Source organism: Thunnus albacares, chromosome 15 (genome assembly GCF_914725855.1).
Source record: "Thunnus albacares chromosome 15, fThuAlb1.1, whole genome shotgun sequence".
Taxonomy (NCBI): domain Eukaryota; kingdom Metazoa; phylum Chordata; class Actinopteri; order Scombriformes; family Scombridae; genus Thunnus; species Thunnus albacares.
This window is the reverse complement of record NC_058120.1, coordinates 15,992,126-16,007,126: the sequence shown is the minus strand read 5'-3', so window position 1 is coordinate 16,007,126 and position 15,001 is coordinate 15,992,126. Positions and strand designations below refer to the sequence as shown.

General features: G+C 37.3%; 2 protein-coding genes across 3 annotated transcripts in view; both read left to right on the top strand.

Moving 5' to 3' along the window:
* The window catches only part of stac (SH3 and cysteine rich domain), a 44,273-nt gene extending 41,197 nt beyond the window's left edge, over window positions 1–3,076 (top strand). For both annotated transcript variants that reach the window (XM_044375622.1, XM_044375623.1), the window contains one exon: window positions 1,557–3,076. In XM_044375622.1, coding sequence (XP_044231557.1) covers window positions 1,557–1,655 — 99 coding nt within the window. In that variant the 3' untranslated portion in view covers window positions 1,656–3,076. The remainder of the gene's footprint in view (window positions 1–1,556) is intronic.
* Window positions 3,077–9,417: 6,341 nt separating this feature from the next.
* LOC122998708 (antimicrobial peptide NK-lysin-like) lies at window positions 9,418–10,996 on the top strand. The gene is made up of 4 exons (XM_044375669.1): window positions 9,418–9,500; window positions 9,579–9,688; window positions 9,851–9,934; window positions 10,643–10,996. Exons 1-4 carry the CDS (start codon window positions 9,458–9,460, stop codon window positions 10,802–10,804), a joined length of 399 nt encoding a protein of 132 aa, XP_044231604.1. The 5' UTR covers window positions 9,418–9,457; the 3' UTR covers window positions 10,805–10,996.
* The last annotated feature ends 4,005 nt before the right edge of the window (window positions 10,997–15,001 follow it).

Genomic DNA, 15,001 nt, shown 5'->3' with positions numbered 1-15,001 from the left:
CCATATGTGAGCAATATATTCATACAGTGTATTGATTTTGGGATATGAGATTCAAATCAAACTTACTGTTGTGCCTTTTGTGCAAGTTAGTGTGGTTAAAAGTGCTTTACAAGTGACTGACAAGCTAATAATAAGACAACTGAAATATAGACAGTAAAATAGTTGTAGACTAACAACACACATGAAAAATACCTGTATACATATATGTTCCTTGTCCTTTTGGACAAAAAGAAATAACATTTAAATAAAAAACACAAAAAAATTCTAAGCAGGATCCAAAATACAAAGGTATGTTTTACTGCAAGTTAACATTTAAAGATATCAACCGGTACTATGATAACTGAATCTTTTGGCAGGTCGTTTCAACAACTTGAAGCATAAAAACTCCAATCTGTCTCACATGTTTTTGTCCATCCTTTATTCATATTTAAAAACCAATTCAGTACATTCATACAAGACCATGCGGTGCTTTATAAACTAGAAACAGAATTTTAAAATCAGTATCAAGGTTTGGTCACATTACTAGTCATCAATTATGAAAAAACACCCCCCAAATATTCTCACATTATAGTATCTATAAAGGCCACAAGTATGTGGAAACAGGAACATTACACCCATATGTGATTGTTTAACATCTCATTGAGCATTAAGGTGGCTGTAAACTCCTTCAGACATGCTTGTCGAATGGTACAAATGCCCATGAAACCCCCTTCCCCACCTTTCTGAAAGCAGATAGGGGGGCTGTGCACAGCCATTTCTGTAACTTTTTGAAATGAACAAGCTGGCATTCACAAACACTTTGTGCTGTGATTGGCCAGCTATGCAGAGGTGAGAAAGGAGCCAGGGTTTCAACTTCTCTCCCTAGTTCTTGTTTTCCATTCATGACACAACTATTTATGACACTCTTCATGTGAACAAACAAGTGTAACACTATGACTGCTGTCTTAAAATGAGCCAGTTTTCCCCTGTGAGGGAAATTATAGTATGAATATGTATAAATGCTTGTTGGCTTTTCACTCCACCTCTGAGTAAAGCTATAGTACAACTATAAAAATGTTTGATTTCTGATGCGGTCAAGACAACATGTTGCAAGAACCAGTTCCCTCTTCTGTGGAGGGTTTTCCAGAAGAATTTGAAACCTGCCTGCAGAGATTTACTTCCATTCAGCCACAACAGTGATAGTGACATTTGGCCCTGAAGTTAGGCAGCGAGGTCTGGCTGCAGTCAGTGTTCCAGTTCATCGTGAAGGTATTGGATGGGGTTGAGGTCAGGCAAGTCAAGTTGTTCCACTCCAAACCCAGAAAACAATGTTTGGACTTTGCTTTGTGCACAGGGACGTTGTCATTTTTAAACAGGAAAGGGTATTCAGCAAACTGTCACTGTAGCTGCAGCTGTAGCATTAAGATTTCCCTTAATTGGAACTGAGGGTTCTAACTCAAACCATGAACAACAACTTAAGAGTAGAAGTACAGAAAAGTAAGAGTGAGTCTGTGAGCGCTTGATTTTGTCAAATGTACTTTCCAAGCTTAATTTTTGCTTTTCTCTTCTGTCGCCAGATTTGTGTGAGCAGTGAGGGCGAACACAGCGGCTTCATCAGAGTGGCGAGTGGAAAGAAGAGAGGCTTTGTGCCATGTGACGTTCTGGAAATCATCTGAGAGAAACACTCAGAGACATGAAGAGAGATAGACAGGAAGAGAGAGAGAAAGAGAGAGAGAGAGAGAGGGGAGGTAGGATCCACCGCCTGGAGGTCAGAGGAGGACAAACACTGAACCTACAAAATGGCTACGAGAAAGCAGAAATTGGAGCTTGGACTTCATAAAAATGATGCTGCTTTTGTCACTGAGGACTCCGATTTGTTTGCTGGTGAGAGTCTCAGAACCTTCCTCACTCCCTCTCAGTGCAAAGAGAGAGATGCTGAGATGACAGGCCGTTTTTTTGTTTGTTTGCAAGGAGATTAGATTATCACTGGATTTGTTTGAATTCATAGAACCAATGTGTGTGTGTTTTTTTCCCCTCTTAGTTTTATTCTGCTACAAGCTGTTTATGTTCTGAAAGCGGAGCTGCCTAAGCAAAAGGAAACAAACACTTCTTACAAAGATTATTTTTCAAGGTTTTAGTACATACAATGGCATGCCTCTTACATATAGTTTAGTTTTCTTATGCTTTAGCATTGCACTCCAAGTCTTTTAATACAAAGTAGTCAACACAGATTATTTTTGATGACATAATTCCTGACGCCAGAAAATTATGCACACGATGGATTTGAACAAAGAGCATATACAATGAAATAAGAACATGGACTTACTTTCTTTAAAGTGTCAAATCTCTTCTTAAGAACTTTCTGAAGGTTTCCATGTTTCCGTCTCATAACAGGAGAGAAACAGCAAAGCACATCAGGTGCAACAAGATGTGGGGGAGTACTTTCAGAGGAGTTCGACACAATCAAAGACTTTAGAAATTCTCACTGGTCTCCTAAAAATATCGGCCTTGGCTCATTGCAATCCAGCATTTTCCTTAATGGTGATGGTCAATACGCTGTTGTCACCACTAAAATCAAAACTATTTAAATTGAAATTGAATTATTTAACAAATTTAACATTTTTCATTATCTCCAAGCTGCAAAATCTACTGGATTTATCTTTTAAGGCTTTAAGGCTATTAATTGATTTAATTTTCTCTGTTTTTGGTTGTAGCTTCATTGCTATAAAACAGAAGAGAGTGAGACAGGATTTTTTTTAATGATTTTTAATGGTCGAACCTCATGTGATCTTCTGAGAATGCCCTGTGAACACATGATGGTGCCTTTAAGACAACTGTAAGAAAATGATACATTTCTAGTTAGTGTGTTAACTTTAAATGTGATCACTCTCATGTGGCTTTCCTCTTTCTCTGCACAGAATGCTCTGAACAGCAGTGGAGCACATTTACGGCAAGGTGTTCCACCATAGTAGATATAGTATATCTCTTAAAAGGTTGTTCTGCACTGAAACTCGGCTCTATTGAATGTCCAAGAACAATATATTGTACATACTGTACGTACAAGATTAAAATTCCTTCTTTATCACAATAACCAAAACGTGTGTTATGATGATTTTTGTGGCATTTCTTGTCTTGTCCCAAAAAGAAAACATGAAATATATTATTTAAAAACCATATACTACTATGCATAATATTTCACACATGCATACAGTCCAACATACAGCCTACACTTCCTCGTCCTAAATTACTAAGATTTTGGACTAAGTAAATATGAACTATTTTCTTTAGATAGATTTGATAGTATATCCTGCAAAAGTTTTAAAGAATCATAAAGAATACCGCAGCATGCAATGATCATGTTCAAGGATTTCAAACTCCATCATGAGCATTTCCCTTGATATTTAAATCCTGAAAAGGCATCATGTATACACTAAGAGCACCACTTTGATGCAAGAAAAGACTCAAAAAAGAAGATTGTCTCCAAAACATGAAACATTAAGCAAAATGACATGCAATATTCTATGAATGCATTTCTTTCCATGCATTTCCAATTTTTTAAAAAAAGGGTTTCATCCATTAAATAGATGTGTTTTTCTATAGCGTGTTGTAAAATTAAGATCATGAACAATTACTTTCTTGTATCACTTTGCAAGGTCAAAGGTCACAGCAATTTAAAATGTAAAATTAAGATTTTGTCATGGACTTTGCTCACTTTTGCAGCTCAGACCTAAAAAAAACTAAACCGTTGTTGTTTCAATTAATACAGGCAGCTCACTCATCCCTGTCCACCTCACAGTTCACTGAGTCTTCCTGATCCATCTCATTTGATCTACCTTACCATCTGACCAGGCAATCTGCGCACCACCACCATGAGGGAGGCTGTTTCACTGCTGACTCTTCATCAAGTCCATTAAGCAGCTTTTCAGACACTTAAACTGTGGCTGAAGGTGAAATCTAACTATGAGACAATCACAGACACTTTGTTATTTCAGTGTTTCCCCATTTTCCTGTTTTGTGCCTGTGTAATGACACACATCAGGCCATCACTGCAGGACGCCAGCAGGTCTCAGACACTTGACTCCAGCACCCCCCGTTGGTTATACTCATGTAACAGCAGCATCCGATTGTTGACTAAAGTAATAATGAGTCAGTACAACAACCCCTGAACTAGTGACGAACCAATGTGTGAAACTAATTATAGTTAAAATGAGAGGGAGAAAAAAAATCAGATACAAATAGAAAAAAACAGAGAGAGAGATATGTGACATCTGAAATCACACTCTTGCACTTTCACCACATGAGCTGAAGTCATGTGCAAGCGTGTGCAAGCTCTTGTTATGCACAGCTGTTTGGCTCCAGACAAGAATGTAAAAAGAGGCCTTTGACAAAATTTAAATCAAAAAAGACCTACCTCCTCACAATGAGACTGGAGTGCAAACAATAGGTTCAGTTTTGCTCCACCATTTGAATTAAGTTTCAAACATCTCAGAACTCAAGTAAAAAATGTTCTATGTGCTATGAACCAGGGAATTTACACATAATCATGCAGATGAAACAATAGCAAACAACAAACATCCTGCTGCAAGTCTAAATCTACATCATATTCATTATCAGGAATCAGCACTCAGATAAATATCTTATACACACAGAGGCAGACGGGGTGTGCAGAGCCGTGCACGCACGCACACACCTGAGATGACATACACAGGACGCCATCTCCACTCAGTCTTCGCAAACCCAGGGTTGTGTGCTCAACCCGCTCTTATTTATGTCATGACCGCAACCCCGGACATGGTGAGAAGTTTGCTGACAAAACCATAATCATTGGCCAGATCACCAATGAGAGTTCATAGCGGGAGGAAATCAACAATTTTGCAGAATGGTGCACGGAGAATAACCTACTGATCAACGTCTACAAAACCAAGGAGCTGAAAAAGCCTTTGTTGTAGTATCCGCTGTCGTACTACCAGACTACAGAGCAGGTTCTTTCCTCAGGCTGTGAGACTCCTCAATTCATTCTCTGCACTCCAATATAAAAAACAGACTTATTATTTATTAATCCATTTGTATAATTTCTGTTTTTGTGAATAGCATAAAGGTACTACAAACAACATTTGAATATACAATCCTGTGTTGTAAAATGATAATAATAAATGAATCTTAAATCTTGAATCCTGAAATCTTGAGACAACCACAGTGAAATTAAAAGTAACCAACACAATAGTACAGGCATACCATAGAAAATGACTGGGACAGTAATATGTTGGTTATATAAAAAAAAAAACAAAGCAGCTCTCCGACTCAGTAGTGTGGCTTGTAGGGAGAGGAGGGCATGTAGCCATAGCTTGGTACAGCACTGGTGGTGGACTACATTTTGAGATTGAAGCTCGTCAGGGTTCAGGGTTGAGGCCAAGGGCACAGTGGAGGTACACACAGAATCTGGGTTAAAGACATGCTCATCACTTTTAGTCTTCGTGCTTTTCATGTATGCTCTGATGAAGGTCTGATAGACCGAAAGTTCAAAAATAAAGTGAATACTGCATAGATCAAAGTGTGTGGAAATCTCTTTCATCAAGTCCGCTTGCTTTTGAAAAATTCAGATATAGATCTCTTAATTTTTGCGATACATAATCATGCATGTGCGTTAGTTTCTCTAATGTCGCCGTTTACTTGAACCAACTCATGACGCACACACGTCGATATCGTCAATAAACAATGCACATGATAAGTAAATGTCTAATCACATTGCAGCAGTCAGTCGGAGTGGGTGATGGTGCACAAAAGTACAAGTTTTTAGAAAAAACAAAGATACAATTCAGGCTTTTAGTCATAAAAATATTATATCAGACTCCAGAAGTTACCTGGGCCATGGTCCCCCTGCCCCCTGCTTCTGCTGTCCCTGCCCTGTGCGGACTTTAAAGTTGCAATACATGACATTCAGCCATTAGATGTCTCACTATAGCACCAACATCTCAAACTAGGCAGTGCTGATCAAATATGGATCATGATTCTGTTAGTGCATTGTCTATTTCTCACCTCAAATGTTTTCAGAAACATATTTTAGTGTACTGTTTAGCTGTAATTTGAGAAAGTTTGTGGCCACCATCTTGGAAACGGATATGGAGGGACTCACCAAAACAATGAACAGAGAAAACATACAGACAACACACACAGAGGGAGTGTGACTTCACTCACTGCTCAGGTTGCCATTACTTCACTATATCTTTACATAAAAAATAGTTGTTTCCTGAAATCCAGTGAGGCTCAATGTCATTTATTGGACCTTTAAGCTTCAATAATCAATATTCTTACATGAAGGTCAAATGTCATCTGTAATGAAAATGATGTTTCCCTCAGCTCTACAAGACTTTTAGCTTCTTTCAGTTCATTGTTTTGGTTTTTATGACCTGCAACTTCATTATTGTGTGTCACTCTCTGGACTTCCCAGATGCAGCCAGCACCTGTTTTCAGTGGGAAAAGCTTTGATAAGCTCACTGTAAGTTGCCTGCCCATCACCAAACAGCAGTTAGCAACTAGCTGGTGAACATAGTCGAGCATTTAACCGCTAAAGAGCCACATATTTCCCATGGAAGTTTGTAGAGCAAAACAGAGCTACTGTAGAGAAAGAGAGTGAATATTGGACTTGCATTTGTCAGATGGTTTAAGTCTTGGTCAAGTCAATGGAGCAGATCCACCGATTTATAATATATATTTAAAGAAACATTTTGAATGGGATCAATGTACTTTTTCAGGGTTTACTTAGACTAACGAACTTATGGTAGAGAGGTGAATGTAGCAGAAAGGAGAGAGCTGAAGGTGTTGGTGGTGTACATTTCCTTCTCAGCAGCTGAACCTGTGAAAACCAAAAAAAAAAAAGAAAAGAAAGGAAAAGAAAAACACCCAAATTCTCAGAATGTCTTTGTACAAATATTGGTGAACCGACCTGCAAGGTTTGACATTCAAACAGTTTAATCATCAATATTAGATTATCAAGGTGTGTGGATTTGGAGAGAAACCCTGAAGTGCTGAAATTTCCAACTCATTTTCTAGCACCACGTGCTTGGAAACCGCTCGCTCATTGGAAGCAGAATTGTTCAAAGTGCTTTGTGTACTCAAGCTCATCGGATGATGCAACACTTACAAACCAAATCCACAGTTGTGGTCGAGTAAAACTGTTATGCTTCGTCTGGCTGTTTGCAGAAAATACTGAAACTTTCAAACTGGTCATGTGACACAATGTAGATGGAGGCCTTTGTTTGTCAGTGGTCCAAGAGGTGCATGAAGTGGTCTCAGCAGCACAAAATCACATTATCACAAGTCATTCCACATTTTCAACTAAATTATTAGTCAAGAATAATGTTGACTAAACATGTTTTTTTTTTTTAATATTATCTGCCTGATGCAAGTTTCAAGTCTCTGCAAGACTCTTATTCTATCAAGTGCAACAAGTACGCTTGTTGGCAGTAATGTTAAGTATACATGTTTTGTAGAGAAAAAAATACTACAACCTGCTATAAAAAGCTCTTTTAGGGAAGAAGAAAAAGTGATTTGATTGATCATTATCAAAGCCAGTCCGCCACACGGACAGAAAACGATTAATGCCAAAAGATCTTTGTGTGCAACGTGTTCCTGCCCACATTTACAAATATTCTTGGCTGCTTTTATGCACTATTAAGTGCAGGCTATTACTTTTACGCAAAAGAAGACCATCTTCTCAGGCCTCTGTAGACTCCACAAAACACGAGGACATCAACGACAACTCAATTACATAAAAAGTCTTTCTCACAAATTTTTGTACTTCTATCTTTATGAGGCTCCTCCATTAACTACAATATATTAATCCCCATTAACATTTTACACATTTCGCATATACAAAACTGCAGGGGATGTCAGAAACAATATCTTTGCATTGACTGGGATTTGTTTTCTTTCACAAGATGATGGGAGAAACCAGAACCTAGAGTGAATAATATGAGTTATTTTTGCCCTGGAAAGCTCCACTATACAATATGTTGTGTAAATGAAGTGGAATATCTTGCACCATATGAGAAATATAACGTATGTTAATGGAGTGGACAAAATATTAGGAACACCATTCAATATAATGCACTCCAGTGCACCACCAACACTCACTACAACCTCAATAACAAACATAAAGTAGAATTATCACTTTTCTGACTATGTCAACAAAAACTGAAAATGTGTAAGCTTCGTAAAAGTAGAATTTACGGCAGAGCTGTTGTACTGGATTGCATTAGATTGCACAGGTGAGTGTATTTATGTGTATTTATTTACAAGTACATGAAGTACTCAAATGTCTTCACTTGAAAGATAAATCTGTGAAAAAAAGAAAAATTAACTTGGGGAAGCTGTCTGCAAGAAGATCACTGAAAAGTTAAACTGTGAAAGGAAAAAAGCACCTCCCTATCTATAGATCCTAGAGATAACATGTAACAGTCACATGGAGTTTGTAGTTAATGCACTGAAATCCACTGCTTCTATTATTTCAACTGTTTCCTTTTGATCATGTGCAAACTGCCTGTCATTACCTTTGCAATAAAGAATCTCTGAAGCTGTTGAATTTCAATATACAGGGAGTGATGTAATTCCTACATTTAAAGTCTATTCAGCTTCAGGCTAATTCTATGATGAATTAGTATCACTGTGCAAGGTCAAAGGTCACAGCAAAATGAACTTACAAATAAAATAACTACATTCTTTCATGTTTGTTTGTTACTTATAAAAGGTGAAAATAGAGTAACTATATTTCAACTGAAAAGAGCTCTAGGTTTAGAGCTCAAAGGAGTTAGTTTTTAAAAATTCAGCAATGCTACAGTAATTTTCCTCCTGGGTGTAAAAGCTCAACCCAGGTCAAAAAAGCAGATCCTTATATTTTTAACTTATGTTTAAAGTTTCATCTTGAATGGGAACAATGCACTTTTAGGATTTAAACTCAGAGGACACAGTAAACATATGTGTAAAAACAACTGAAACGCTCCCTGTACTGATAACCATGCTATCACCTTCAGTTTGACATGATCTGATATGTGAGACATGTTTCTACCCTTTTAAAACTGAGATTCTGACAATACTTGTATGTATTCTTTGATATTAGTGCTCAGATAAAGTGTATGCTAATATCAGATGCATTTGACTGCATTCTGCACTATGCACCATTCATTATTACAAAAAAGTCAGCAGGTCAAACATATATCAAATGTATATTCAACAATATATATTTTCTTTGTAAGTTATCTGGTCTATTAGGGTATAAAATAAAACATGCCTGCAATTGCTTATTTTAAAAAGTTGATTTGCATATTTTGGAAAAACAAAAAAAATGCTGTTTGACGTTTGCAAGCACACTTGTGGGTTGTGATACGTGTGGTTCAGAGGGGGTTTGCAGCCATATGAGGCAGTATAAAAAGCCACAGAAAGATTAGCTGAACACAGCTCTGATGACACAGCAATAACAACCATGATACCAGCCATCAGCATCGCTCTTCTCCTGCTCTCTACGAGTAAGAACGTAATATTATTTACACCATGTTCCTGATAATTTAAGTACCTTTGCAGGATATAATTTATTTTTCTTTTAGCTGTTGTAAAGTCGTGGGGGTCTCTGGAGGACCAAACTGAAGCAGAGGGGGATTTTTCATCCCAGTTTAAACAGCATGTGAGGGAGGGTGCTGACCATCATGCAGAGAAGGTGAGAAACTATATCACACATATTAAAACCTCAAGGCCTCTTCTTTCATTTAGCTATGTCGTGTCATCATGTTTCTGTTTGACTGACACATCAACATGTGGGCTAAACATATGAACTGACTGTTATTTGGTGTGACGTAAACTGAAATTATTTTATATGCAGGAAGGAAACTTTGACCCAAATTGTGAGGCCTGCAAGGACATCGTCACTAAAGCACAGCAGAAGTTGGCCGGGAATAATTCAAAGGTGATCAATGCAAAATGTTGTACAGGAGGTTAATAATACCAAACCTGACTGAAGCAAACTTTTTCAAAATATGAACTCTCATTTGATTCTTATGTCCACATTTTGCCATAATCAAAGTTTTAAAAAATGGTCTCACTGATTTTGTTATAGTCAAGCCCTGATGAAGGATAGGGTTAGGGTTAGGGTTACTAACCCTTTTATGTTTTAGCTGAAAATGTTTAAGATAATAACAATAACCCTAACCCTAAAAATCATTCAGATGAAAATATGAATGATGATGGGTCTCAGAAAGCTGTAGCCTAATTTTAAGGGGGAAACAGTTTGGGAAATACTGTGTTACTTGGTTATTTTTCCTTTGAGAGATTTTAGTTGTAAATAAATGATAATTACATATTGCTGTGCACATTTACATTTTTTGGTGCAGTGGTGGTGGAAGTGGAATGTTATTGCATTACAGTGGTTCTTACATGCAAAAAAAACCCTGTCTATCTAACATTATACAGTACAGTGGAGAGAAGCTAATTGTTGACCTCTGATATAGTATATGTTATTTTATGAATGTTTATTTTTATGACTTGAAGATATTTGGATGTTGCTATGATCAAAACCATACTAAATTAGACTCACGTCCCCTTTAATGAATTTATCTTGCCAGTTATCACTCAACAAAGCGATTCTTGTCAAATATTTATATGTTTTTTATTGAAGGAAGAAATTAAGAAGCAGATGGATGCTTCCTGCAGTACACCTTCAATCCTGAGACAACTATGCAAGAAAATCATCAAAAAGTCCAAAGACAAACTGATTGATGGTATAGCCAAAGGCGGGAGTCCCTTGGATATATGTCGTAAACTGAGATACTGCAAGTGAAATTCACCTGTCTATAGATACTACATACAATGTAATGCATCTGCCTCACAATGAATGTTTCAGCTGTTTGATTCTGATTATAAAAGTCACATAAAAGTGTACATGATGTCTTGTGCTTGCCTTTGCAATAAAGAAGCTGTGCAGCTATTTCTCATCTTCGTAAAGTGATATATTTCTTACGTTCTTAAATAAACTAACAGTAAGACATATTTCTGTGATACACTGACTTTTCTCTCTCCTTACAAAGCTGATAAGTAGTTTGAGGGAAATTATTGTATGAAAATATACAAACACTTGTATGAACTAAAAGCACTGAATGACAGTCATAGAAAGCATATTTGTGTGTCTGGACAGTAGGTTCCTGTGTGAAGGAGAAACCTAGTATATCCTGCCATGTGCGTTTGGTTATAACTACACATAGAGTAGTCACAACAACTCTCAGCGGTTGGTGAGAAAGAGATAAAGAGATAAAGGAGTTTTCACTCACTCTCTGTGAGTATGTCATGCTCTGAGCCTTAAAGAAAGTGTGATAATATTGTGTTGAGAAATATCTCTCTCCACATTTCCACTCCCCCCTCCCTACCCTAGATCCGGGGGAGATAGCAGGTCAACAATATATGACACGTAGAAGTGGTACACATCATCTGAAAGCTTGGAGCCTGCATATTAATTTGAGATGCAGCTCAGCACTGTGGAAAATTTTTTTCTTTCTTTTCACTTTCAAAATCTGTAATAAACACTGTGTTTTGGTTAGTTGCCTATTCAGATTTTGAAAGTTTAGAGTGTATAGGGGACTAGAACATTATGATGAAAGTATATGATGGTCATTCCCATGATCAATTTTGTCTCATAAGTTGTTCTATCAATTTTAGGGTTGATACCATTTGTTATACAGATTTGGTGCAAAATTTAACCATTTTTGACCAATTGAGAATTGACAAAAGTGGCCAAAAATCCCTCAAAAATACCACATTAAGACACCAAGACCTTGTAGAACACCATATAAATACTCATATTTAGATTTGGTGTCATTTTACAGAATGAGGCCGAGTTTTAAAAAATGGTCTCACTACAATGAAATGGTAACTATGGGGACTAACATCATCAGACATGAATACAATTGGGCTCATTGAATCCACAAGAGCCTCAGCTTTCCAGTCACACCAAATTTATGCAATTCTAAGGTGGTTTAGGGACCCCAGTATGCAGAAATATTGAAATACACCATTTTTAGAATAGGTTAAAATAACATATTTATACTGCATGCAAAAAACTGCATGGTTTTTGTCCAAAACTGCATGGGATCAACATAAAGTGGGCATGTCTGTAAAGGAGAGACTTGTGGGTACCCATAGAACCCATTTTCATTCAGATATCTTGAGGTGAGAGGTCAAGGGACCCCTTTGAAAATGGCCATGCTAGTTTTTCACTGCCATGCTACAGTATCTTCACTGTAGCTTTAAAATCCTCACAGACAGTCTCTTTTCACGCCAAGAGTCGTTTACAAACCTTTCTCAAGGGAGGGAGACTTCCTGGGTCTTCCTGGGCGACTTGTAGTCCCTTCAGCAGCTGCACACATTTGACCTGTTTGGAGAATAAGTGAAGGAGGGAATGAGACTGGCATCCTGGATGAGCCCCCAAATTGTGGTGGCAATTTACCTGATGCACTTGACTTCAACGAGGAAAGAGACAATTCTCAACACAGTTTTGTCACACTTCCGTTAATGCTCAGAGCATGGTACACTTACACACTCGATACAGACATACAAGCTGCTGTAGAGGAGTGAGTCCTTAAGAGTAGGGCGAAAACTTCTTTATCTCTTTCTTACCAACCTCTAAGAGTTGTTGTGACTATTCTATGTGTAGTTATACCCAAGCAGACATGACTCTTAAACACAGGAACATACTGTTCAGACAAACAAACATGACTTATTATGAACGCAGCCTACAGTAATTTCTAACTTAATTTGATTAAGAATAATCAAAAGGGAGGAAATGTGAGGGAGGTTACTGTATGAATATGTACACGTGCTTGTGTGAACTTGTGAAAAGTTGAAATTGCTTAGTGACAACACAAGTGTTTGTGTGCAGCTTGGTACAATCATATAGGGCTGTAAATAGAGAGACTGAAAAAGATATGTGTGTGTGAATGTGTGTATGTGTGTGTGTGCATGTGTGTGCATGTGTGTGTGTGTGTGTGTGTGCGTGGTGTGTGTGTGCGTGTGTGTGTGTGAATGGGGGAGGACTCAGTGAACCAGCTGCAGACAAAAAATTTAATCAGTATGGAATAAATTCAGTAATTAAAAGTAAATAGCAGATATAATAGTAAATAAAAATTTTGTAGTGTAACGCAAAGCTGACTGTATTTGTCTCCATAGTAACGGTCAATGAGGCTTATGGGTAATGCAGCCACTTCCGCAATTGAAAACTTTATTTCTAAGAATTGAAGGAGAAATTATTAAAATGGATGGACATAACATTAACCTATTGTACTGTTGAGTTATCAAGGACACATTTTTGTACTGAGAAATGTTAAAGATATCAAACTTTGACACCGTGCAGAAAATACTTCCCAGCAGCGTGTCGTCCTATCCGCCCACCAGACTGATACAGACTGATAAAAGTGAAATAAAGAAATGAAAACAAGGATAAAATCTTGTGATTAAATGTTGAGTAATGTAGCAGTTATAGATTAAAAAATGAAAAACAAATGAGAAAAAACAATAAAGCAATAAAGAAACAAACAAACAGACATAAAAGATACTTCCAATTGAAATACATTAGTTTTGAAGTTGCGCTGAGTGTCATGAAAAAAAAGGAAAATTCCTGTTCATGTACACGAATCTATAGATTAAATTTCATTACTATTTCACAAACTGCCATGAGACTGGGTTGCCTCCCGTACTGACATCTTTAAAAACACATCACAGATTTTGTTTTTTAAAAAGGCTTAATGTTTTTCTAAAACAGATGGTCATTGTAGTTTTTAGTTTGTTGGGGACTATTTCCAGGGTATTTACAGATGCTCTGGTGAGTATTTCTGTTAGCGGGGAGGTGTGAGATTGAAATGCCACAGAAAAGTACGTTAAATCTGGCTTTGGCTACACAGGCAATAAATCTTGTTAGGAGGATCAGTCAATTGTTGGTTTTGGTCTTTTTATTATTGATTTATTGTGAATAACATGAATACAGAAAATCACTAGACTTATGTGTTAAGGTCTATTCAACTTCAGGCTACTGCTATGGTAGCTAAAATGAAATCCTACTCTTGTGTGCTTGTTAAAATGTAGAAAATATTAATCACTGAAATACTTTTGCAATTCAATATCAATAAGCTGGTATGGGTGAAGTTCTACTCAGTGTGATAATGTAATGACGATTTTGCTTCTAAGTCTTAAAACATTCTTAACTCAAACTCCAATTACTGTTTTTCTTCTGGAGCTTTCAGCAACACCTTTTCATCAGTAAATGGAGATTGCAATGTTGAAAACAGACCCATCTCCATGACAATGTAACAAACACCATTCACTGATGAATGAGATGATGGCTGAAATCTCAGAAAAAATTCTGTTAAGTGAGCATTGAGTTAAGACTTTTTTTTTTTTTGTGTGCACATTGTTTCAGAACACACATATAAAAGCCAACAATTGATTAATGGGATGTAATGAAATGTTTCATCTTGCAGAATGAAACAACTTCTCATAAACATATAATTTCCAGCCTTTAGCCCCATTCAAAACAAAACAAAACCTTTCAGCTGAGGGGAAGCTGCTGTGTAAAACAGCACAGCGTCGTTCTTCTGTATTCGAGTGCAACACAGATGAACTGCTCAGTGGGACTTTAATCCTCGAACAGACAGATCAGAAAATAAAACAAATATTGCAGTATTGTATGTGATATTCAGATAGTGAAACATTGTAGCAGAAATACTGTGGTTCTATCATTTCCTGTCATGGCAACAGCTGATGTGAGTGAGTGCAGCAACTGGAAAAGATGACAGAGTTGATGAGTAGGAAGTGTGAACATTTTGTGTGAAGGTGGTCTTCAGGAAACCATGTGAGAATGTTCTGCACTGTGGTCAGCTACAGGTTGTGGTTTGAATTTCCGTCAGTGAAGGCTTTGCAGTGGGGTGTTGCTGTGTTCTCACTCACCTCCTCCAGGTATAAAAGATGCGTTATTGCACACTCTCAGAGACAC

Coding starts and splice junctions, on each gene's coding strand:
- LOC122998708 (XM_044375669.1), top strand. CDS start 9,458: ATGATACCAGCCATCAGCATCGCTCTTCTCCTGCTCTCTACGA. Junction 9,501..9,578: donor TCTTCTCCTGCTCTCTACGA/GTAAGAACGTAA, acceptor TTTTTCTTTTAG/CTGTTGTAAAGTCGTGGGGG. Junction 9,689..9,850: donor CTGACCATCATGCAGAGAAG/GTGAGAAACTAT, acceptor TTTTATATGCAG/GAAGGAAACTTTGACCCAAA.